The 26,186-nt window shown below is 44.6% G+C and overlaps 1 protein-coding gene across 2 annotated transcripts; it reads right to left on the bottom strand.

The window, feature by feature from the left end:
- Window positions 1–671: 671 nt before the first annotated feature.
- On the bottom strand, window positions 672–23,203 carry CENPS (centromere protein S). 2 transcript variants are annotated; one of them, XM_077249659.1, is made up of 6 exons: window positions 22,252–23,203; window positions 18,093–18,216; window positions 17,354–17,387; window positions 12,122–12,188; window positions 11,617–11,801; window positions 672–1,586 (listed from the first exon to the last, which is right to left on the bottom strand). In XM_077249659.1, the coding sequence occupies exons 1-5, from the start codon at window positions 22,288–22,290 to the stop codon at window positions 11,661–11,663; spliced, it is 405 nt and encodes a 134-aa protein (XP_077105774.1). In that variant the 5' UTR covers window positions 22,291–23,203; the 3' UTR covers window positions 672–1,586; window positions 11,617–11,660. The 2 variants fall into 2 exon arrangements, with proteins under 2 accessions (XP_077105774.1, XP_077105773.1); XM_077249658.1 differs by lacking the exon at window positions 672–1,586 and having other exon boundaries at window positions 11,503–11,801; window positions 22,252–23,201.
- Window positions 23,204–26,186: the final 2,983 nt, after the last annotated feature.

Genomic DNA, 26,186 nt, shown 5'->3' with positions numbered 1-26,186 from the left:
CTAAATCTAACAAAAAGAATACAATTCTGGTTTCCTGCAGCCACCACCAGGGGGAGCTCACCAATGACATCTATTGAACTAGAATATGCAGTAGGCTCCCCCTAGTGGTGGCCATATGAATGAACACTATGGCTAAATCTAACAAAAAAGAATACAATTCTGGTTTCCTGCAGCCACCACCAGAGGGAGCTCACCAATGACATCTATTGAACTAGAATATGCAGTAGGCTCCCCCTAGTGGTGGCCATATGAATGAACACTATGGCTAAATCTAACAAAAATAATACAATTCTGGTTTCCTGCAGCCACCACCAGGGGGAGCTCACCAATGACATCTATTGAACTAGAATATGCAGTAGGCGCCCCCTAGTGGTGGCCATATGAATGAACACTACGGCTATGGGAAGGGACACAGCTGGGCATTTGGAGCTTTGTAATAGAACAAACCTCAACCTTTATACGACTTCACAATGAAATCCATACAGTAATGGCTGCTAACAGGTAAAAAAAATATCTACTTTTCCGCTCTCTGGAAACAGCACCACCCTTGTTTATAGGTAATGCCTGGTACTGCAGCTTATGCCTGTAAAGTAGATGCTACATTATCAGCGCCAGATGCTCCATTCCAGGCCCGAACGGTCGGTCCAGTCGCAGGTTGTGCTCATCGGTAACACTTGTACACACAAGGCTTTTATTTTGCACGTACATTCATGCGTAATATGCATTTTAGATATATTGTAACAGAATGACACCTCGAACTAAAAATCAACAAAACTAAAATCATCTGTGCGGTCCTAAAAATGGCAGCTTCCTTTCTCGGTTCTTCTGGATACATATATACCGCCATATAGTTATACTTATCACCCTAAGTCCTGCACTTAAGGTGAATCCATCCTTCACACATAGTTGGGAAGACCAAATATATACAAAAATCAAGATAGTATATAGCTTAAAAGGGATGTCCAGGACTTAAAGGGGTTTTTGGATTCAGATAACTCCTTTATCTCCAGCACATAACAACTGATGTCAGTCTGGTGGGAGTTCGGCCTTCGTCACCCACCTATCCGCTGAGATCTGGGCCACAAGCGAGTCCCACTGTTTAGTGGCTGCTAATGAGTTGCGGCCACTCAGTAATTTATAGGGCTGCTGTGTTGTCCCCGTACATTGCTGGTGTGCAGGTGTAGGACCCCACCGATATCATATTGATGGCCTATTTGATGGGGAGGTAATCAACTGCAAAGTCCTGGATAACCCCTTTAAGGCTCAGGCCGCATGACCCATAAATGGCCAACACCAGGCTCCTGTAATGACACGACACCATCATTGCATGCACGGGATGGGGCGCGCACCCACATACGACTTCTTATAAGGGGGTTATGAGCTCAACAGGCAGAAAATGTCTTCCAAAAGAAGTTTTTACACAAGTTCTTCTCTCTGCCCAGCTGTGGGTCATACATAGACCTCTGCGGCCTAAAGGGCAACTCGGGATCCTCAAGGTTTATCTCGGCGTCTCTCTCTGGTATCTGCCAGTCAAATATGGCAGCCAGGACATTCAGAAGGTTTCTCCTCTTCACTTCATCCGCATCCTGCAGAAAATAAGACACAAGGAGATTACACAACTTTGATTTAAAAGGAACCTGCCGGCTTCATTATCCGGGACTGTGCCTGCGAGATTCGAGCACTAAGGCTCTTACAGCGCTAGGATCGAAAATGCGGAGGAATAGTGGGGGGAGGGGGGGAAGGTTTGTTTGTTCCTTTTGATATATTAATAGTTTAATAACAAATAATGTCTTTTTTATGGTCCTTTCCATCACAATTGCTGGATGTCTTCCTGCCGTCATCCTGATCATTTTCACCCAGGAGCTGTGGTCTCGGTCCATGGTCTCTGCCCCTGGTCTCGGTCCGTGGCCTCTGCCTGTAGTCTCGGTCCGTGGTCTCAGACCAAGACCACGAGCAGTGGTCTCTGCCCGTGCTCTCTGCTCTTGGTCTCGGTCCGTGGTCTCTGTCCCTGGTCTCTGCCCGTGGTCTCTGCCCGTGGTCTTGGTCTGTAGTCTTGGTCTGTAGTCTTTGCCTGTGGTCTCTGCCCTTGTCTCGGTCCGTGGTCTCTGCCCGTGGTCTCTGCCCGTGGTCTCGGTTCGTGGTCTCTGCCCGTGGTCTCGGTTCGTGGTCTCTGCCTGTAGTCTCTGCCCTTGGTCTCAGTCCGTGGTCTCTGCCAGTGGTCTGTCTGTGGTCTGTGCTTGTGGTCTCGGTCCGTGGTCTCTGTCCGTGCACCGCAGCCTTATTAGACTGATGGTTATCTGGACAGGGTTCCTGCTGCATAAATGACTGCGGCTCCATGGAGGGAATGGGACCCCCCATTCTACTGATCAATAAGGGGCCCGATGCAAGAAGCCCCAGCAAGCAGACATTTATCACCTATCCTGTGGCGGAGTAAGAATTGTAATCTTAAGACAACCCCATTGTGGTCCTTTCACGTAGTTCAATCCCACAATGTGGCCCTTAGACCAGTTTCTGTTTGCCCACCTTTAGGTGCAGAGAATTCACCCACCTCGACCATTAGAGCCTAAGGCTGGGGTCAGATGGTTGTGAAATAATCGGCCACTCGAGTGTAAAAGCTGAACAAAGGCAAAGAAAAATCTGACATCAGCTCAGCCTGTCCAGATAACCGTCAATCTAATAAGGGTTCGGTGCACGGACAGAGACCATGGACAGAGACCACCGACAGAGGTAATGGGCAAAGACCATGGACAGAGATCACGGGCAGAGACCATGGACAGAGGTTAGGCTACGTTCACATTAGCGTTAAGCTAATGTGCGTCGGGTTTGCGTCGGCGACGCAGCGGCGACGCATGCGTCATGCGCCCCTATACTTAACATGGGGGACGCATGCGGTTTTTTTTGTTGCGTTGTGCGACACATGCGTCTTTTTTGCCGCAAGCGTCGGACCAAGAAAACGCAACAAGTTGCATTTTTCTTGCGTCCGATTTTCGGCAAAAACCGACGCATGCGTCGCAAAACGCAGCGTTTTTGCGTGCGTTTTGACGCGTTTTTGCGTGCGTTGCGTCGCCGACGCAGCGGCGCACAACGCTAGTGTGAACGTAGCCTTAACGGGCAAAGACCATGGACAGAGACCACGGGCAGAAACCAAGGACAGAGACCACCGACAGAGATCACGGGCAGAGACCATGGACAGAGATCATGGGCAGAGACCACGGACCGGCTCCCGGGTGAAAATGATCAGGATGATGGTAGGAAGACATCCAGGAACCGGAAAGGAGTAAAAAACATCATTTATAAGTAACTGTTAAAATATCAAAAAAGACAAACAAGAAAACACACTATGTCAACTCGTTTTCAATCATAGCACTATCATTAAGAGTCTTAGTGCTGGAAACTAATGATGAGCGAGCGACCTCAGATAAGGTGTTATCTGAGCATGCTCGAGTGCTAATACAGTGTCTTCGGCATGGTCTAATGCTATGTTCAAGTCCCCGCGGCTCCATATCTCACAGCTGATCGACATCTACAACACATGCAGGGATTGCCTGCTTGATAGACAATCCCTGCACGTTTCAGCTGTCGACCAGCCACGAGACATGAAGCTGCGGAGACTCGAACATAGTATTAGACCATGCCAGAGATACAGTATTAGCACTTGAGCATGCTCAGATAACACCTCACTTGAGCACGCTAGCTCATCGCTACTCGAAACGCGTAGGCTTAGTGTGTTGTTTTATTTTATTTTATTTTCTCTTTTGATGCCTTAATAGTTACCAACAAGTAATGTTTTTATTGTCATTTTACATTGCGGTTGCAATATATGTTGCATATGTGGTAGGGTCAGTGCTGAGCTTTGTGCGCTCGTCCTCGGGTGCCACTGTCTGTGCTATTCTCGTCTGAAAACTGCGCCAGCATATCATGCGCTGTAATCTTCCATGTGGCTGCCATTAGTCCATGTCTGGACTGAAAAACAAAAGTTGTGTGAACATGGCCAATTAAGAAGACGGCAGCATCAGATATGAGGCCACAGAGTCAGGATCTGATTACACAGGATCCCTTTAAGGGACATAAGAAAATGGGTCATTTTAGTGAGACCACCCCTTTAAATCCGATTCTGCGGCTGGATTGAAAGAATAGACGATGATTAGCCTGATCTTCGATTTAATTTAGAAGCAGCTCGGCAGGTTAATACGTCACACTTGCTACGTGCGCAGCTAAATCTTCCACAAACGGCCATTTTTCTCCTCCCCGGACGCGCACCATGCTCTGATTTACGTCTGTGGTATTTGATAATGGTAAAATAAAATTATTTTCCTTTTCCATTTTTTTTTTCTTTTACACAGATGTTAGTTAAACGGGACAGAGAGAACAAATCAGCGGCCTCATTATCCTGTCCCCCTCGTTATTTCTGCGTGACATCAGTGGTTCTTTAAATATAAGGGTCCTAACCTTTTCCACATCAGTCTGTGGGCGATTCCGAAGAATATGACAGATCCTGACAGATAATGTACTGCCGGCTCCGCTGCTGCACTTCCCCGCACCATTTTAATGTAATAACCCGCTTTAATGGTCACATTTATGGACTGTTTCCTGGAACTTTTTCAAAAAAATGGAAAAAAAAAAAAAAGAAGTAAATGAATCTCTGAAATAGGAGCCTGTAAAACGGAGAGGATTTAATTAAGTGTCCAGGCCTGAACTCGCAGCCAATGGCAGGATTTCATCTTTCATACATAACTTTATTTTACCATTGATTTCCTTTCAATTCACCTTCTTGTATATTTTTCCGTTCTTTAGATGCAGCCTCTTATTAAGCTAAACATATAAAGGCACTTATCTGGAAACAGCCGCGTCGTGTGCGGTCTCCGCGAGGACACAAATCAGCCGGGCGGCCACAATGGATCTGACTTCTAGCTCTGATTTGTTCAATGTGACAAGTGGCCCAGAAAAGTTTATATGTTACCCAATTATCTACTCTATTCCATAAACAGGATACACAGCTTTTAAAAAAAATTGGGAACCAAATGAAAAAAGCAGCCATTTTTTTAAGTAACATTAACTATACATTAACAAGAATATAACTACTATAATACTGCCCCTATGTACAAGAATATAACTACTATAATACTGCTCCCTATGTACAAGAATATAACTACTATAATACTGCTCCTATGTACAAGAATATAACTACTATAATACTGCCCCTATGTACAAGAATATAACTACTATAATACTGCTCTTATGTACAAGAATATAACTACTATAATACTGCTCCTATGTACAAGAATATAACTACTATAATACTGCCCTTATGTACAAGAATATAACTACTATAATACTGCCCCCTATGTACAAGCATATAACTACTATAATACTGCCCCCTATGTACAAGAATATAACTACTATAATACTGCCCCTATGTACAAGAATATAACTACTATAATGCTGCTCCTATGTACAAGAATATAACTACTATAATACTGCCCCTATGTACAAGAATATAACTACTATAATACTGCTCTTATGTACAATATAACTACTATAATACTGCTCCTATGTACAAGAATATAACTACTATAATACTGCCCCTATGTACAAGAATATAACTACTATAATACTGCTCCTATGTACAAGAATATAACTAATATAATACTGCCCCTATGTACAAGAATATAACTACTATAATACTGCCCTTATGTACAAGAATATAACTACTATAATACTGTCCCTATGTAAAAGCATATAACTACTATAATACTGCCCCTATGTACAACTACTATAATACTGCCCCATATATACAATAATATAACTACTAGAATACTGTCCCTATGTACAAGAATATAACTACTATAATACTGCTCCTATGTACAAGAATATAACTACTATAATACTGCCCCTATGTACAAGAATATAACTACTATAATACTGCTCTTATGTACAAGAATATAACTACTATAATACTGTCCCTATGTACAAGCATATAACTACTATAATACTGCCCCCTATGTACAAGAATATAACTACTATAATACTGCCCCTATGTACAAGAATATAACTACTATAATACTGCCCCTATGTACAAGAATATAACTACTATAATACTGCCCCTAGGTACAAGAATATATCTACTATAATACTGCTCCTATGTATAAGAATATAACTACTATAATACTGTCCCTATGTACAAGAATATAACTACTATAATACTGCTCCTATGTACAAGAATATAACTACTATAATATTGCCTCTATGAACAAGAATATAGCTACTATAATACTGCCCCTATGTACAAGAATTTAACTACTATAATACTGCCTCTATGAACAAGAATATAACTACTATAATTCTGCCCCTATGTACAGGAATATAACTACTATAATACTGCCCCTATGTACAAGAATATAACTACTATAATACTGCCCCTATGTACAAGAATATAACTACTATAATACTGCCCCTATGTACAAGAAAATAACTACTATAATACTGCTCCTATGTACAAGAATATAACTACTATAACACTGCCCCTATGTACAAGAATATAACTACTATAATACTGCTCCTATGTACAAGAATATAACTACTATAATACTGCCCCTATGTACAAGAATATATCTACTATAATACTGCTCCTGTGTACAAGAATATAACTACTATAATACTGCTCCTATGTACAAGAATATAACAACTATAATACTACTATAATAAAGAACGTCTGTGGAGAAAATCTAATCTACCCGAAGATTTCATCCATTATAAGTTCATGCTAAAAACATACAACTCTGCCCTTCACCTCTCCAAACAAACCTATTTCAACACCCTCATCACCTCACTGTCCAATAACCCTAAACGTCTCTTCGACACTTTCCAGTCCCTACTCAACCCAAGAGAGCAGGCCCCAACCACAGATCTCCGCGCTGACGATCTGGCCAATTACTTCAAAGAAAAAATTGACCACATTCGACAGGAAATCATCTCCCAATCTCTTCATACCAGGCACTGTCCTCCCTCCCCCACTGCATCTAGTTCACTCTCTGACTTTGAACCAGTTACTGAAGAAGTAAGCAGGCTCCTTGCATCTTCTCGCCAGACCACTTGCACCAGTGACCCCATTCCGTCACATCTCCTCCAGTCCCTTTCCCCGGCTGTCACCTCTCACATAACAAAAATATTCAACCTTTCCCTCACTTCCGGTATTTTTCCCTCCTCATTTAAGCATGCCATCATACATCCATTACTTAAAAAACCCTCCCTCGACCAAAACTGTGCCGCTAATTATAGACCTGTCTCTAATCTTCCCTTCATCTCTAAACTCCTGGAACGCCTGGTCCACTCCCGTCTTACCCGCCATCTCTCAGATAACTCTCTTCTCGACCCTCTTCAATCTGGCTTCCGCTCTTTACACTCTACTGAAACTGCCCTCACTAAAGTCTCTAATGACCTACTAACAGCTAAATCTAATGGTCACTACTCCATGCTAATTCTCTTGGATCTTTCCGCAGCATTCGACACTGTGGATCATTAGCTCCTCCTCACTATGCTCCGCTCCATCGGCATCAAGGACACCGTTCTCTCTTGGTTCTCCTATCTCTCTGACCGATCCTTCACTGTATGTTTTGCTGGTTCCTCCTCCTCTCACCTTCCCCTTACTGTTGGGGTTCCTCAAGGATCAGTCCTAGGCCCCCTCCTCTTCTCTTTGTATACTGCCCCTATTGGACAAACAATCAGTAGATTTGGGTTCCAGTACCATCTCTATGCTGATGACACCCAATTATACACCTCTTCTCCTGCTTTCACTCCGACCTTCTTAGAAAACACCAGTGATTGTCTTACCGCTGTCTCTAACATCATGTCCTCCCTCTATCTGAAACTGAACCTGTCAAAAACTGAACTCCTCGTGTTCTCTCCCTCTACTAACCTACCTTTGCCTGACATTGCCATCTCCGTGTGCGCAGCAACAAAGCAACATGCCCGCTGCCTTGGGGTCATCCTTGATTCCGAGCTTTCATTCACCCCCCACATCCGATCACTGGCTCGCTCTGCTTATCTGCATCTCAAAAACATTTCTAGAATTCGCCCTTTTCTTACTTTCGACTCTGCAAAAACTCTTACCGTTTCTCTTATTCATTCCCGTCTGGACTATTGTAACTCTCTACTAATCGGCCTCCCTCTTACCAAACTCTCCCCGCTCCAATCTGTCCTGAATGCTGCTGCCAGGATCATATTCCTCACCAACCGTTACACCGATGCCTCTACCTTGTGCCAGTCATTACACTGGCTACCCATCCACTCCAGAATCCAGTACAAAACTACTACCCTCATCCTCATGGCTCAGCACCACCCTACACCTCCTCTCTGGTCTCAGTCTACCACCCTACCCGTTCCCTCCGCTCCGCTAATGACCTCAGGTTAGCATCCTCAATAATCAGAACCTCCCACTCCCGTCTCCATGACTTTACACGTGCTGCGCCGATTCTTTGGAATGCACTACCTAGGTTAATACGATTAATCCCCACAGTTTTAAGCGTGCCCTAAAAACGCATTTGTTCAGACTGGCCTACCGCCTCAACGCATTAACCTAACTATCCCTGTGTGGCCTATTAAAAATAGAAAAAAAACAAAACACATAATCAGGTTCCTTGCATCGTGTTCTCATACACTTTATGCAGTTAATAGCCTCTGTGTCTGTACTGCTACATACTTAGGCTGTTAACTGGTTCATGCAGCTTTACATGAACACCCGAGCCTTACACTATGGCTGGTCCAAATAACTAAAGCAATTGTTACCATCCACCTCTCGTGTCTCCCCTTTTCCTCATAGTTTGTAAGCTTGCGAGCAGGGCCCTCATTCCTCCTGGTATCTATTTTGAACTGGGATTTCTGTCATGCTGTAATGTCTATTGTCTGTACAAGTCCCCTCTATAAGTTGTAAAGCGCTGCGGAATATGTTGGCGCTATATAAATAAAAATTATTATTATTATTATTATTATTACTGCCCCTATATACAAGAATATAACTACTATAATACTGCTCCTATGTACAAGAATATATCTACTATAATACTGCTCCTGTGTACAAGAATATAACTACTATAATACTGCTCTCTATGTACAAGAATATAACTACTATAATACTGCCCCTATGTACAAGAATATAACTACTATAATACTGCCCCTATGTACAATAATATAACTAAAATAATACTGCCCCATATATACAATAATATAACTACTATAATACTGCCCCTATGTACAAGAATATAACTACTATACTACTGCCCCCTATGTACAAGAATATAACTACTATAATACTGCACCTATGTACAAGAATATAACTACTATAATACTGCCCCCATGTACAAGAATATAACTACTATAATACTGCTCCTATGTACAAGAATAGAACTACTATAATACTGCTCCTATGTACAAGAATATAACTACTATAATACTGCCCCTATGTACAAGAATATAACTACTATAATACTGCCCCCTATGTACAAGAATATATCTACTATGATACTGCCCCTTTGATACGTACCATGCTGTCACTTGCTGCCCCTCTGTCCTGTGTGACGGGCACAGTCGATCTCACGGTGCAGCTCAGCAGGAGGACCAGTAAGAGTTGTGCGCTGCTGAGTGACTGGCACATTTCTGATCGGATGCAGATGGCGGACTGTTCCTTGGCATCACCTGGCAGCTCCTTATATAAGCAGAGAACCGAACACCTCGACTGTGACGCTTAATTGAGAGCAATTTGCTGGAGTGTGTCGGTGATTAGAAGGTGCTTTATACTGGAGGGAAACGCTCCTTCTTTTTGTGAGTAGAAAGTTATGAAAAGGCGATACGTTACATAAGGAGCATGATTGAACAGAAATAACTTCCTGCGACTCGTAGGCGTCCGTTCACACTTACAAGATCGTCCTTATTATACATCAGATCCTAATTCCACCTCTTGGAAAGTAGCTGCAGCTTTGTCTGCACAGTATGGACCAGGTGGAAGGAGCGGTAGGTAAGGGGGTACTTACTTTTTTTTTTTAATTTCAGTTCAAGGAGGACGTTGTGACTAATCAGAACAGAGTCCTAATTTCAAGTCAACCATAATCCCCATAAATAAAGGAGTTCAGGAAGCTGAGACAGACGCTGCTGTATACAGGATCCTCTTGTGAAATTCTTTGGGGCTAAAAATAAAAATTTCAATTGGATTAAACTAGAAATTTTGCACATTTTGACTTTTCCAGACTGTTTGTTTTGCTGCACATTCAACCTTTTTTGTGGTCAATGGTCATAAATCAACTGCGAGGAGCTGAGAAAAAGGCAGATAAAAGAGTAACTCCTGGGTCACTGATGGACTCTCAGTTAACTCATTCTGCAGCCAGCAATAGACAGTGCAACACAGGAGGCAAACGGGGCAACATTTTCAATGATCCCAAATGCAAAAATTATGTTCAGCTCCAAACAAGTGCATTTAAAGAAAACAAAAAAAATGTCCCCAAAGGTGGAAAAGCTCTTTAAGCTAACAGTTATCTTGCAGATTTGTTGTTCTAAAGGGTTTAAAAAAAAACAAAAACGCCATGGTGGTGTAACTCTGGGCGCAGCAGGCGCAGGACCCTGCATTCAGCATCCTGATTCTCAGCTTCATCGAGCCCCGTAGGAATAAAAGCTCTTATACACATTAAAGTTGGCCAAACATGCGGACCTCATGTGTATAAGGGGCTTCTCCAGCAGAGGATGCTGGGAGAGAACTATCGGACTTGTAGAAGTTAAAAAAAAAAAAAAAAAAGGTATGAACTGGGAGAGCAGACGGGACGGGACGGGACGGGACCGGCGGAGGGAGAGGGGACGGGACGGGACCGGCGGAGGGAGAGCGGACGGGACGGGACGGGACCGGCGGAGGGAGAGCGGACGGGACGGGACCTGCGGAGGGAGAACGGACGGGACGGGACCTGCGGAGGGAGAACGGACGGGACGGGACGGGACCGGCGGAGGGAGAGCGGACGGGACGGGACCTGCGGAGGGAGAACGGACGGGACGGGACGGGACGGGACGGGACCGGCGGAGGGAGAGCGGACGGGACCTGCGGAGGGAGAACGGACGGGACGGGACGGGACCGGCGGAGGGAGAGCGGACGGGACCGGCGGAGGGAGAGCGGATGGGACCGGCGGAGGGAGAGCGGACGGGACCGGCGGAGAGAGAGCGGACGGGACCGGCGGAGGGAGAGCGGACGGGACCGGCGGAGGGAGAGCGGACGGGACCGGCGGAGGGAGAGCGGACGGGACCGGCGGAGGGAGAAGGACGGGTCCGGCGGAGGGAGAAGGACGGGTCCGGCGGAGGGAGAAGGACGGGTCCGGCGGAGGGAGAAGGACGGGTCCGGCGGAGGGAGAAGGACGGGTCCGGCAGAGGGAGAATGGACAGGTCCGGCGGAGGGAGAGCGGACGGGTCCTGCGGAGGGAGAGATAACGGGACCGTGGACCGTTTATTACAAGAACTAAAGCGCGGCTCAGAATGAGAATATTTTTTTACAGATTTTTAATGAAATATACTGTCATTTTCCACAAAAAAACAAACAAACAGATATTTTACACATCACACCGGGGTGATAATTCCCGGTATATTTACATTATCTCTTGATCAGTTGCAGACGACATCCGCACACGACTCCTTCATTCCATGTTGTGGTCCTCGCTCTCGGCCACCTCTGAATCACCATCCGACCGCCTCTTCCCGGCGCTGACAGACTTCTTTCTTTTTGCTCTCTGGTTGTTTGCTGCAATCTCATCACTGAAGGTGGAGATGTGATGAAGCTAGAAAATAGTTATGAGTATGAGTGAATGTATAACACAGAAACTGGGCCTGCACTACACAAAAGCGGAGGTCCTCCATCTATTATTACGGGCCATTTGGATTCTGCTCAGTATCTGTTGTCAGAACAGAAGAAAAAAAAAAGCAGCAAACAATTTATTCTTGCATTCTAAAAACAGACATATAAATGAGCCCAGACGGACCCCATAAAAATCAGTGGGGTCCTCCTCTGCTCCCGTCTGTATTATTTATGCAACAGATCAGTGTCTGCATCAAAGCACAAATGTGAACTCAGCCTGAGAATGAGAAGGATTACACTTACCAGCGAGCGGCTGCGCCTACACAGCAGTTTCACGTCCTCCATGTTGATTGTGCTCCTTTTCGCATGTCTATATAAGAAGTGAAGAAACGGACTTTACAGATCTCATGAAAATGTCTGTGAGGGAGCGAGAGCCGTCCAGGCTGAAACAAGGCGCTGCAACTTTAAAGTCTTATATTTCTGCAATTAGAAGCGCTGGAATATTTTTTTTATTTATTTTTATGAGACTATTAAAGTGCATTTTCTGTATTTTTTTTTTGCAAATTGTGATTTTCATGCAGAAAAAGTAGCATTTCTTCAAGCTCAAACTATAAAAAAGGTTATTAGGTATACATATGTATATATATTATGTATGTATGTATATATTTATTATGTATTTATTATGTATGTATGTATGTATGTATTTCCTCGTATGCACGTCTGCAACCACTTTATTGCATTTTTGCTGTGATTATTGGAAATATTTGCAAAAAAAAGGCAACAAAACCGAGATATTTGGCCTCACGCTTCAAGGGACTGATCTGCTGCAAACTACACTGAGAAATCCACAGCAGCAGAACCTGTAAGAACGTGTCCTGGCGATGAGACCTCTGCAGGAAAGGAGCAGGGGCTGCAGAGACTCGGGGCTGCACCCGGGGACAACTATCCTGAAATCAGAAGGCCCCTTTAAAAAGAACTGAAATCACAATTTCATGAAAAAGAAAGTTTAACATCTTCAATGTTGAAAAAAAGAAAAGTCATTGCAAGCGGTGGAGAGATGGCAGCGGAGCAGATGATGGCAGTGGTGGACGATGAAAGCAATCTGGATACAAACGAGCAATTACATCCCATTCCAGAAAGCCGTCACCGCACAAGAGCGCGAGGCAGCTGCGAGGACAGAGGACCCTGCGATGTGTGCAGCCCCCGCTACCCGCAGATGAAGAGACCGGGACAATGGAGACCAGCAATTACCCCACAGTCTCCTTACACCTGCAGAAAGTTTGATGGATCGGCTCTCAGCAAACACTGGGCTACACACAGAGGAGAGCGTCGCATTAACGAAGGAGAGCGTCGCATTAACGAAGGAGAGCGTCGCATTAACCAAGGAGAGCGTCGCATTAACCAAGGAGAGCGTCGCATTAACCAAGGAGAGCGTCGCATTAACCAAGGAGAGCGTCGCATTAACCAAGGAGAGCGTCGCATTAACCAAGGAGAGCGTCGCATTAACCAAGGAGAGCGTCGCATTAACCAAGGAGAGCGTCGCATTAACCAAGGAGAGCGTCGCATTAACCAAGGAGAGCGTCGCATTAACCAAGGAGAGCGTCGCATTAACCAAGGAGAGCGTCGCATTAACCAAGGAGAGCGTCGCATTAACCAAGGAGAGCGTCGCATTAACCAAGGAGAGCGTCGCATTAACCAAGGAGAGCGTCGCATTAACCAAGGAGAGCGTCGCATTAACCAAGGAGAGCGTCGCATTAACCAAGGAGAGCGTCGCATTAACCAAGGAGAGCGTCGCATTAACCAAGGAGAGCGTCGCATTAACCAAGGAGAGCGTCGCATTAACCAAGGAGAGCGTCGCATTAACCAAGGAGAGCGTCGCATTAACCAAGGAGAGCGTCGCATTAACCAAGGAGAGCGTCGCATTAACCAAGGAGAGCGTCGCATTAACCAAGGAGAGCGTCGCATTAACCAAGGAGAGCGTCGCATTAACCAAGGAGAGCGTCGCATTAACCAAGGAGAGCGTCGCATTAACCAAGGAGAGCGTCGCATCAACAAAGGAGAGCGTCGCATCAACAAAGGAGAGCGTCGCATCAACAAAGGAGAGCGTCGCATCAACAAAGGAGAGCGTCGCATCAACAAAGGAGAGCGTCGCATCAACAAAGGAGAGCGTCGCATCAACAAAGGAGAGCGTCGCATCAACAAAGGAGAGCGTCGCATCAACAAAGGAGAGCGTCGCATCAACAAAGGAGAGCGTCGCATCAACAAAGGAGAGCGTCGCATCAACAAAGGAGAGCGTCGCATCAACAAAGGAGAGCATCGCATTAACAAAGGGGATCATCGTATTAACGGAGGAGAGAGTCGCATTAACGAAGGGGAGCATCGCATTAACGAAGGGGAGCATCGCATTAACGGAGGAGAGCATCGCATTAATGTGGTGGCGTCAGGGGAGCATAAAAGACGTCTGTATGAGTCGAAAGACGTTATGTTCCTGCAGAAGTACCAATACCTGGTTTATATACAACGGTATCCCTGTGCTTGATTGGCAGCAAACTCGCCTGACCTTAACCCCGTAGAGAATCTATGGAGTATTGTCAAGAGGAAGATGAGAGACACCAGACCCAACAATGCAGACGAGCTGAAGGCTGCTATCAAAGCAACCTGGGCTTCCATAACCCCTCAGCAGTGCCACAGGCTGATCGCCTCCATGTCACGCTGCATTGATGGAGTAATTGATGCAAAAGGAGCCGAGACCAAGTACTGAGTGCATTTACTGAACATACATTTCAGTAGGGAACATTCCGGATTTTCAAGGGAACCTGTCACCCCCCTCAGGCGTTTGTAATTAAAAGAGCCACTTGTGCAGCACTGATGCTGCATTCTGACAAGGTGGCTCTTTTAGTTATGCTCCCTGCACACGCTTAAATAATCACTTATAAAATGTGCCCCCTCATACCGTGAAATCGTCCCGGGGGTGGGTCTTTCCCCCCTAATCAGACGCAGCACAGCCGTCACTCCGGGCCTGTGTGCGCCGGGCGCGGCCTCCTCTTCCTTCAGTAGTGTCCTCGGCGCCTGCGCTGAAGTATTTTTTTCCGGGCATGCGCAGTTGCGCTGCCCTTCGAACTTACAGCACAGGCGCCTGGGACGCTAATGAAGCAAGAGGAGGCGGCGCACAGCGCACACAGGCCCGTAGTGACGGCTGTGCTGCGTCTGATTAGGAAGGAAAGTCCTGCCCTGGGACGATTTCACGGTATGAGGGGGCACATTTTATAGACGTTTATTTCAGAGTGTGCAGGGAGCATAACTAAAAGAGCCACCTTGTCAGAATGCAGCATCAGTGCTGCACAAGTGGCTCTTTTAGTTACAAACGCCTGAGGGGTGACAGGTTCCCTTTAAAAATCAATTTTCAAGCTGGTGTTATAAAGTATTCTAATTTACTGAGATAATGACTTTTGGGTTTTCATTGGCTGTAAGCCATAATCATCAACATTAACAGAAATAAACATGTGAAATAGATCACTCTGTGTGTAATGACTAATATAGGAGTTTCACTTTTTGTATTGAACTGAAATAAAATTTACTTTTTGATGATCTTCTAATTTTGAGAGAAGACCCTGTATGCATACAGTGACTGCACCAGCAGAATAGTGAGTGCAGCTCTGGAGTATAATACAGGATGTAACTCAGGATCAGTAGTGTAATGTATGTACACAGTGACTGCACCAGCAGAATAGTGAGTGCAGCTCTGCAGTATAATACAGGATGAAACCCAGGATCAGTAATGTATGTACACAGTGACTGCACCAGCAGAATAGTGAGTGCAGCTCTGGAGTATAAGACAGGATGTAACTCAGGATCAGTAATGTAATGTATGTACACAGTGACTGCACCAGCAGAATAGTGAGTGCAGCTCTGGAGTATAATGGAGGATGTAACTCAGGATCAGTAATGTAATGTATGTACACAGTGACTGCACCAGCAGAATAGTGAGTGCAGCTCTGGAGTATAATACAGGATGTAACTCAGGATCAGTAATGTAATGTATGTACACAGTGACTGCACCAGCAGAATAGTGAGTGCAGCTCTGGAGTATAATGGAGGATGTAACTCAGGATCAGTAATGTAATGTATGTACACAGTGACTGCACCAGCAGAATAGTGAGTGCAGCTCTGGAGTATAATGGAGGATGTAACTCAGGATCAGTAATGTAATGTATGTACACAGTGACTGCACCAGCAGAATAGTGAGTGCAGCTCTGGAGTATAATACAGGATATAACTCAGGATCAGTAATGTAATGTATGTACACAGTGACTGCACCAGCAGAATAGTGAGTGCAGCTCTGGAGTATAATACAGGATGTAACTCAGGATCAGTAATGTAATGTATGTACACAGTGACTGCACCAGCAGAATAGTGAGTGCAGCTCTGGAGTATAATACAGGATGTAACTCAGGATCAGTAATGTAATGTATGTACACAGTGACTGCACCAGCAGAATAGTGAGTGCAGCTCTGGAGTATAATACAGGATGTAACTCAGGATCAGTAATGCAATGTATGTACACAGTGACTGCACCAGCAGAATAGTGAGTGCAGCTCTGGAGTATAATGGAGGATGTAACTCAGGATCAGTAATGTAATGTATGTACACAGTGACTGCACCAGCAGAATAGTGAGTGCAGCTCTGGAGTATAATGGAGGATGTAACTCAGGATCAGTAATGTAATGTATGTACACAGTGACTGCACCAGCAGAATAGTGAGTGCAGCTCTGGAGTATAATACAGGATATAACTCAGGATCAGTAATGTAATGTATGTGCACAGTGACTGCACCAGCAGAATAGTGAGTGCAGCTCTGGAGTATAATACAGGATGTAACTCAGGATCAGTAATGTAATGTATGTACACAGTGACTGCACCAGCAGAATAGTGAGTGCAGCTCTGGAGTATAATACAGGATGTAACTCAGGATCAGTAATGTAATGTATGTACACAGTGACTGCACCAGCAGAATAGTGAGTGCAGCTCTGGGGTATAATACAGGATGTAACTCAGGATCAGTAATGTAATGTATGTACACAGTGACTGCACTAGCAGAATAGTGAGTGCAGCTCTGGAGTATAATACAGGATGTAACTCAGGATCAGTAATGTAATGTATGTACACAGTGACTGCACCAGCAGAATAGTGAGTGCAGCTCTGGGGTATAATACAGGATGTAACTCAGGATCAGTAATGTAATGTATGTACACAGTGACTGCACTAGCAGAATAGTGAGTGCAGCTCTGGAGTATAATACAGGATGTAACTCAGGATCAGTAATGTAATGTATGTACACAGTGACTGCACCAGCAGAATAGTGAGTATACAGGATATACAGCGTTGCTGTGCAGTTACATAAGTATCACATCCTCCCCTAATTCTGCTATCTCGTGCTGCTGGTGACATGAGTGTGAGGGGTGCAGGGATTTGGTGACATGAGTGTGAGGGGTGCAGGGACCTGGAGATCACCGGTATTGTTGCTCTCACACTTACCGTGCAAACATCTCAAGGTCTTTTGCAAACGTTTCTGTTGAGTGAGAGAAAAAATGGAAATTAGATCCTTAATTAGTGAGGCTGGGAAAACTCATCATTAAAAATCTTGGAAGGACATCAAGACAGAGGAGCGAGTGCTTCACGTGAAAAGGACACTTTGATGGTAAGTCACAGTCGGGGGATGGGATCTGCGAGGGCGGGAGGAGGGCAGGAATTATAGGGGGGGTTCTGGTTTAGACAAATACAGCTCAATCATTGCATAATGAAAAGTTTCTAATATAACTTCCAAGTTTTCAACATTTTCAAAACCTTTGCTTGATGTCAGTGAATAAAAATATCCGGACAGTCTGACACCGATACATAGGAGAGAGTTGTGGAGACTGGAAGCCATTGTAACAAACTCTCAGCTGTGAGAGTCTAATTGGCTAGGACCAGTGCAATGCTTAATGGGGACGGGTACCGTTTCCTACAAAGAGACCAATGTCGCCCCTTAGTTCTGGCACAGATGGGGGTCTTACCCCACAATCTTCACAGATCAGACCTTGATAGGTTCATTTTTGGGAAATCCTCTTTATCTCCATTTTTTCACCTCTGACCCGCACAGGCTTTGATCTGACCATCCGGATGCCAAGGATACATATATCTGACAAGTTGCTAGAGAAGCAAGATCCTAGTCATCAGTCCATACAGAACTGGGGGCAAAAAAGGTATAAACCACGTCTGTTCCGGGGGCTCTTACCGCACTGCCGGAAGGTGATCTCTGATATTGCTGCGACAGCTTGCTTGCTGAAGGTGACGTGCTTCTCCTCGGCAATCTCCTGGCAGAGACCCCCCACAGTGTAATGCACGGCAGCCCTCAACGGCTAGAAAAACGGGAAAAAGCAAGAAAGGATCAGTCTCTGAGCTTCGCAGGAGTGAACGTGGCGTGCCCAGAATTAGGACAAATCACAAGATAAGGGTCTGATGAATGGGACCCCCGATCCCGACCGTCAAGTGCTCTCATCATCATCATCATCATCATCATCGGGTCATGGTGGTATTTGATCAAACTTTTGCAACTTTTTGCACCGAATGAGGTTTAGTAAAAGGGGACTTGAGCCGACAAATGCGCGACAAATGTACTATAATGTGCGCTGGAAAACTGGCATACATCATTACGTGTTTATGCACGACAGGAAATTCATTTAAAGGGGTTTTCCATAAGAGAAGTGGATGAGACTATAGGATGTGACCACCAGTACGGGAAAAGCCTAATCCTTACCGCTGGGGTACGACAAGAAATCTGCAACTATAGAAATATTAGAACGGCGATCGGAGGTTCTGATCACACGTAGCGTCCCGGCTGCAGCAGTGTGTCCACTGGGAATTGGTCAATTTTTAGGCTATGTGCACACATTCAGGATTTTTAGCATTTTTTTAGGCCGTTTTCGCCAGAACAAACGCTAAAAAAAACGCTTACATTAAGTATCCCATCATTTCCATGCAGTCCGCAATTTTTGTGCACATGCTGCGTTTTTTTCCCGCCAAAAAAAAAAAAACGCATCACGGTAAAAAAAAAGCAGCATGTTCATTAATTTTGTGGATTTTTTGCATTTTTGCCGCTATATTATTGCATTGGGAAGCTCCGGGGCAAAACACGAAAAATCCTGCAAAAACCGCATGCGGATTTCTTGCAGAAAAAGTCCGGCTTTGTTCAGGAAAATTCTGCAGACATTCCTGAACGTGTGCACATAGCCTTAATGTGCTTTTTTCTGCAGAAAAAGTTTTTTGTTTTTTTTTCTAATTGATCTCAACTGAGAAAAAGCAATAAAAACAGTAAAATAACTGACATACCGCAAAGTAGATCAATTTACAAAAGGGGAAGAAAAAAAAAACCACAATGCGAAGGAGATGTTGGAGATCTCACTCATTTTGCTGCAGCTGTAAAATGCTGCATTTTTGCACTTCTCCCAAAAAAAATGCTGTAACGAGCTCAAAAAGTGGGGGAAAAAACAAGTGACAAATATTTTTAAAAAAGCCCGAACATCTGTAAGTCTAAAGAACCATCAGAATTTTACTAAAGTAAAAAAAAAAATCTGGAAAAAAAATTCTGTACAAAAAGACACATTACAGTTAAAGAAAGTAAGAAGGTCCTTGGTACCGATGCGTCATTCCACTCATTTCACGCAAATTTACACCATTTCGGAGAATACTGACGATGAATTAAGGCCGAGCGGTCTTGGAGAATAAAAGTAATATCATTTATAGCGCATGGTGGCAGCATCATAGCAAAACCCAGATGGCACCATTGTTGTATTTTTTTACCATTCTCCTCTAATATATATTAGTTTTATTAATATAATATACCGTACTAGATGGTGGCCCGATTCTAACGCATCGGGTATTCTAGAATATGTATGTATGTATGTATGTATGTACGTCGCACTTAGCACAGCCACGCAGTATATTGCGCAGCCACACAGTATATTGCGCAGCCACACAGTATATTGCGCAGCCACACAGTATATTGCGCAGCCACACAGTATATTGCGCAGCCACACAGTATATTGCGCAGCCACACAGTATATTGCGCAGCCACACAGTATATTGCGCAGCCACACAGTATATTGCGCAGCCACACAGTATATTGCGCAGCCACACAGTATATTGCGCAGCCACACAGTATATAGCGCAGCCACACAGTATATTGCGCAGCCACACAGTATATAGCGCAGCCACACAGTATATTGCGCAGCCACACAGTATATTGCGCAGCCACACAGTACGGTATATTGCGCAGCCACATAGTATATTGCACAGCTGCATATTATATAGCACAGCCCACATAGTATATAGCAGCCAGGCAGTATATAACACAGGCCACGCAGTATCAGAAAACATGAAGAAAAAGTACATGCATATAACAAAGATCACCCAAACCGATAAGAGTGTCAAAAAAGCTTTATTATAGAACAACAAGGAGCACACATAAAAACAATTAAAAATCCTCAAAGGATGATACACATAAATGCAGATCCATAGACAAAGGGTGAAATACCCAAAAGAGGGGGTAATCCTGGGCTGGGAGTGACAAATGTAACAATTTCACAGATTACAGCAACAAAGCATACATAAATGCTAACAAATACTACCGAATGCCGAATCACAGCATAAAGGCCGCAGCAATCTAAACTAAATGTGTGTAAACAATGAATAGATGCTGTCACTCCTAAACCTGTGTGTGTGGACACTGAAACGTCTTCAATGGCTTTAAGTAGAGTGACAGACAATACGGGGAGTCCCACACACACACACACACACACACACACACACACACACACACACACACACGCCCTGGCTGTGAACACCCAGGGATAAGTTTGGGTGAGGCGATGAACAATACTTAAAACCTGGCTCAAATACAGTCAGAGTCGCCCCAGTCAAAAGTCCAGCCTCTAGGATACCCGGACCCACGCATTCTGACACTCGTGGTGTCTTTCTCAAGCCCACGCAGGATACAACACAGCCCACGCAGTATACAACACAGCCCACGCAGTATACAACACAGCCCACGCAGTATACAACACAGCCCACGCAGTATACAACACAGCCCACGCAGTATACAACACAGCCCACGCAGTATACAACACAGCCCACGCAGTATACAACACAGCCCACGCAGTATACAACACAGCCCACGCAGTATACAACACAGCCCACGCAGTATACAACACAGCCCATGCAGTATATAGCAGTGTGGGCACCATATCCCTGTTAAAAAAATAATTAAAATAAAAAATAGTTATATACTCACCCTCCGTCGTCCACCGAAGCTGTACCGATGGGCGTGATGCTGCCGCCAGCTTCCGTTCCCAGTGATGCATTGCGAAATTACCCAGATGACTTAGCGATCTCGCGAGACTGCTAAGTCATCTGGGTAATTTCACAATGCATCTCTGGGAACGGAAGCTGGCGGCAGCATCGCGCGCATCGGTGGATGCCGGAAGGTGAGAATAGCACAATTTTTTTTAATTATTTTTAACATTATATCTTTTTACTATTGATGCTGCATAGGCAGCATCAATAGTAAAAAGTTGGTCCGGAATGGGGCCAATTCTCGGCCAGACTAAGCCTGTCGCTGATTGGTCACAGCCTGCCGGCCGCGACCAATCAGCGTCGCGGGATTTCCGTTACAGACAGAAAGACAGACAGAGGGAAGTACCCCTGAGGGTATGTGTCCACGTTAAGGTTTGCTTCAGGCTTTGGTCAGGATTTTATGCAAGTAAAATCCTGACCAAAAATGCACCTGAGGTCACTGGCAGGTCACCTGCGGTGTTCCTGCATGTTTTGCTCATTGTAGCAACATGCTACGTTCTGAAAAAACGCACCGCATGTGCGTTTTCGTGGGAAAAACGCATGCGTTTTTCCTGCACAGTGGAGACGGCATTTCATTAAATCCCCTCCACTATGCTGTAACATCTGGACGCTGCGTTTCCTGAACGTGGACACATACCCTTACGATTATATAGATATATATGGTATATATATCTCAAAAAATACAACCTGATCAGCAATATATTTTTTTTTCAAAAAACTGATCCTAGCACTTTTGAGACATTTCGTTTCGTGACTTTCTTTGCACAATCATTAAGTCATTGCATAAATGTGACGTCATAACCAGCAATTAAAAAGCTAAATAGGACACAGGTGCTCATCACTGAAGTGGCCAGCAGAGGGCGCGCTGAGCGACAAGATCATGGCGTTACACCGAACGTCCGCAAGATGGCGCACTGAGCACAACATTGTCGCCGCGAGGCACTGACTGAGCAGATGCAAGATGTCAGCACGGTACACCCGGCTCTGTACCTCACCGGCCACTCCGGTAATAACCGGCACATGAGTTACTAATAGACCGTTACCTGGTTGTTCTGCAGTCGGCGCTCCTCATCCTCCGCCATGACACTTCCTAACCAGTCAGTCGTCACTAGCTCCCTCCGAGTCCGCACTTTACCGCCAAATGTCAACTACGGACACCGAGGCGGACCACTAAACTGCAACGCGAAGCGTAAATGAAGGCCAATTTCTGCTGCTGAAACTCTTCCTGGTTATTCCTTACTGGCGTCAGTGTGTTTATAAGCAGAACGTTCCTGCAGATGTAGAACTACAAGTCCCAGCAGGTTGTGATCATAGGTCATCAATATCAGGGCTATTAATGATCCACTTGTCATTATTACACCATTTACCGGCCTCCGGTTACCAGTTGTGGCCTATAAACACCACAGAATTCAGTTTTGTGTAACTTGGAGCTGAATGGTCGTCCATATGGCCATTGTGTCTCTACGATATGTGTGGATTAAAGATGGCGGCCCTTAGAAAGGCTGTGAAGTCGGAGTCCAGAGGCGTACGTACACCCCAAAGGCAGCGCGAGGGGACGAGAAAACCTTCAGATTTCACCGCAGTGGTGGACATGCTGCACCCCCAGCTTGGCGCATGTGACCCCGCGACGTTTCAGGGGTTTGGTCTATGGCAATTCTTCTGCTAGCGGTGTGTGGGATGGACAGGAGCGACGGGCACCTCGCGACCAATGCTGCGGAAATTCTGCTGCAAAAAAATAAAATCAGCAGCAAAATCCTCTGTGGATTAAATGGTAGAAATGCAGCTAATCTGCCACATATTTCACAGGATGAAAAGCCGTAGCTTACAAAGACATCCACAATGCCGGACGATTTACGCTGCAGTTTTTTCTCACGCACATTACAGGTGCGGTCATACACAGAATTCCCAATGGAAAATCCAGAGAAACAAAAATCACAGCTTTACCACTGTGTATGAACACAGCCTTAACGGAGAGGAAGAAAGAGCCCAAGAGTGAGACCCTCGGCCCGACGCTTCTCTGTGGGCAGCAGCTGCAGATTTCATATACAGTTGTGTGAAAAAGTGTCTGACCCCTTCCCTGGTTTCCTAGTCTTTCCCATGTTTGTCACACTTAAATGTTTCAGATCAAACAAATGTAAAAATTAGACAAAGATACAAGTAATCACAAAATGCAGTTTTTAAATGAAGGTCTTTATTAAAGGAAAAAGAAATCCAAACCTACAGGGCCCTGTGTGAAAAAGTGATTGCCCACCTTAAAACATAAATTAACTGTAAGAAAAAAAAAAGTCCAACAAATGGCGAATGTTGCTAAAAAGTAAAGTGTTCATTAATTGACATAATGAGCATATATGTAAATCTTTTTAGAGATAAACCAATGAGACACTTTGGAAGAGCTATAAGACTGGCAACAATGTGTTCCCTGGTCCGATCATGGATAAGACGCAAGTCGAAACGCGTTGATCATTCGCTTTCTGAGTGTTTCAGTGCTGGATGCCATGTGTTGGTTAATTTTACTGACATGGAATAAAAGTTACTTTTTAGCATCCTTCGCCATTTGCTGGATTTTTTTTTCTCTTTTGGATTACGCTGTGTCTGCCTCATCTGTGCGAGGCGTCGGCCTGCAACTGGGAGGTCAAAACGCTTGGACTGGTAAGCTTACTTTTTCTATATAAATTAACCCCTTCACCCCCGGAGCTTTTTCAGTTTTTCCGTTTTCGTTTTTCGCTCCCCTCCTTCCCAGAGCCATAACTTTTTTATTTTTCCGTCAATTTGGCCATGTGAGGGCTTATTTTTTGCGGGACGAGTTGTACTTTTGAACGACATCATTGGTTTTAGCATGTCGTGTACTAGAAAACGGGAAAAAAATTCCAAGTGCAGTGAAATTGCAAAAAAAGTGCAATCCCACACTTGTTTTTTGCTTGCCTATTTTGCTAGGTTCACTAAATGCTAAAACTGGCCTGCCATTATGATTCTCCAGGTCACTACGAGTTCATAGACACCTAACATGACTAGGTTATTTTTCACCTAAGTGGTGAAAAAAAATTCCAAACTTTGCAAAAAACAAAACAAAACAAAATTGCGCCATTTTCCGATACTCGTAGCGTCTCCATTTTTCGTGATCTGGGGTCAGGTGAGGGCTTATTTTTTGCGTGCCGAGCTGGCGTTTTTAATGATAGCATTTTGGTGTAGATACGTTCTTTTGATCGCCCGTTATTGCATTTTAATGCAATGTCGTGGCGACCAAAAAAACGTAAATCTGGCATTTCGAATTTTTTTTATCATTACGCCATTTAGCGATCAGGTTAATGCTTTTTTTTTATTGATAGATCGGGCGATTCTGAACGCGGCGATACCAAATATGTGTAGGTTGGGGTTTTTTTTTTTATTGATTTATTTTGATTGGGGCGAAAGGGGGGTGATTTAAACTTTTATATTTTTTTTTTTTTCACATTTTTAAAAACTTTTTTTTTTTACTTTTGCCATGCTTCAATAGCCTCCATGGGAGGCTAGAAGCAGGCACAGCCCGATCGGCTCTGCTACATAACAGTGATCATCAGATCGCTGTTATGTAGCTAAAATACGTAAGCTACTTACGGGTAGCGGTGTTTTTCAGGAGCCCATGACAGCACCACGAGAGAGGGGATCCGCCCTTCAGGGACAGGAAACCTTCAGACATAAAAGGGCGGCACCTCTCTCCTCCGTCAGTTGGTTTACAGAGCATGAGAGAATCTCCTAGGTTAGTAGCATATCAACATTAAAACATGGTACAATTCACCCAGTGAATAAAACTTAGGACCCAATGTAAAGAAGGTGCTGACCCAAACAAGAAAAGAGGGTAGGGAATATAAGGGTGCTGTCATGGGCTCCTGAAAAACACCGCTACCCGTAAGTAGCTTACGTATTTATTCAGTCGCCATGACAGCACCACGAGAGACTTTCAGAGAAGTAAAAGAGACTAGGGAGGGATAACTGCTTCAAGCACCCTTCTCCCAAATGTGAGATCTGAGGAGCTACCCAAATCTAGTCTATAGTGCCTAAGAAAAGTAGACGGAGAAGACCATGTGGCCGCCTTACAAATGTCTTCAATCGATACTTCCGATCTTTCTGCCCAGGAAGTAGCCATGGCTCGAGTGGAGTGAGCTTTTATACCCTCCGGGATCTGTGCACCACCTGCTGAATAAGCCAGAGAAATCGCCTCCCTGATCCATCTAGCTAATGTGTTTTTGGACACCCTAAGGGTCCCTTTCCACTTGCGAGGAAAACGGACGCGTGCAATCCGATAAAAAATCGGATTGCACTCGGACCAATGTTAGTTAATAGGTGTCTTTTGATTTGCGATTTTTTTCTCAGCCGAAATCGGACTGAGAAAAATCTGGATCGGCTGAGAAAAAAATCGCAGCATGCTGCGTATTGCTGCGATTCTCGGACGAGACTCGCCAATGCAAGTCAATGGGTGCGAGAAAAAAATCGCACAGCACTCGCACCATGCGAGTTCTGTCCGATTTTTACGCACCGGTGTCCTTTGAAAAGCCGGTAATTCAGCGCGGTGTACAGTAAAATCACACTGACAGGTTAGAATAGAGTAGATATATACACATAGAATGTGTATATATACATATATATATGTCAGTGAGACACCTATATATGTATATTTATATTTAATGCAGCGCTAGATAGCATAAAAGCCTCTAATTCAATTGCCGGCTTCTCATTTCTCCTGCACAAACCCGACAGGATATGAGACATGGTTTTCATACAGTAAACCATCTCATATCCCCTTTTTTTTTGCATATTCCACATTACTAATGTTAGTAGTGTGTATGTGCAAAATTTCAGCGCTGTAGCTGCTGAAATAAAGGGTTAAATGGCGGAAAAAATTGGCGTGGGCTCCCGCGCAATTTTCTCCGCCAGAGCGGTAAAGCCAGTGACTGAGGGCAGATATTAATAGCCAGGAGAGGGTCCATGGTTATTGGCCCCC

This window comes from Ranitomeya variabilis, chromosome 4 (assembly GCF_051348905.1).
Source record: "Ranitomeya variabilis isolate aRanVar5 chromosome 4, aRanVar5.hap1, whole genome shotgun sequence".
Lineage (NCBI taxonomy): Eukaryota > Metazoa > Chordata > Amphibia > Anura > Dendrobatidae > Ranitomeya > Ranitomeya variabilis.
This window is presented reverse-complemented; position numbering and strand designations above follow the sequence as displayed.

Coding starts and splice junctions, on each gene's coding strand:
- CENPS (XM_077249659.1), bottom strand. CDS start 22,290: ATGGCGGAGGATGAGGAGCGCCGACTGCAGAACAACCAG. Junction 18,217..22,251: donor GCCGACTGCAGAACAACCAG/GTAACGGTCTAT, acceptor CCGTTTTTCTAG/CCGTTGAGGGCTGCCGTGCA. Junction 17,388..18,092: donor GATCACCTTCCGGCAGTGCG/GTAAGAGCCCCC, acceptor CTCACTCAACAG/AAACGTTTGCAAAAGACCTT.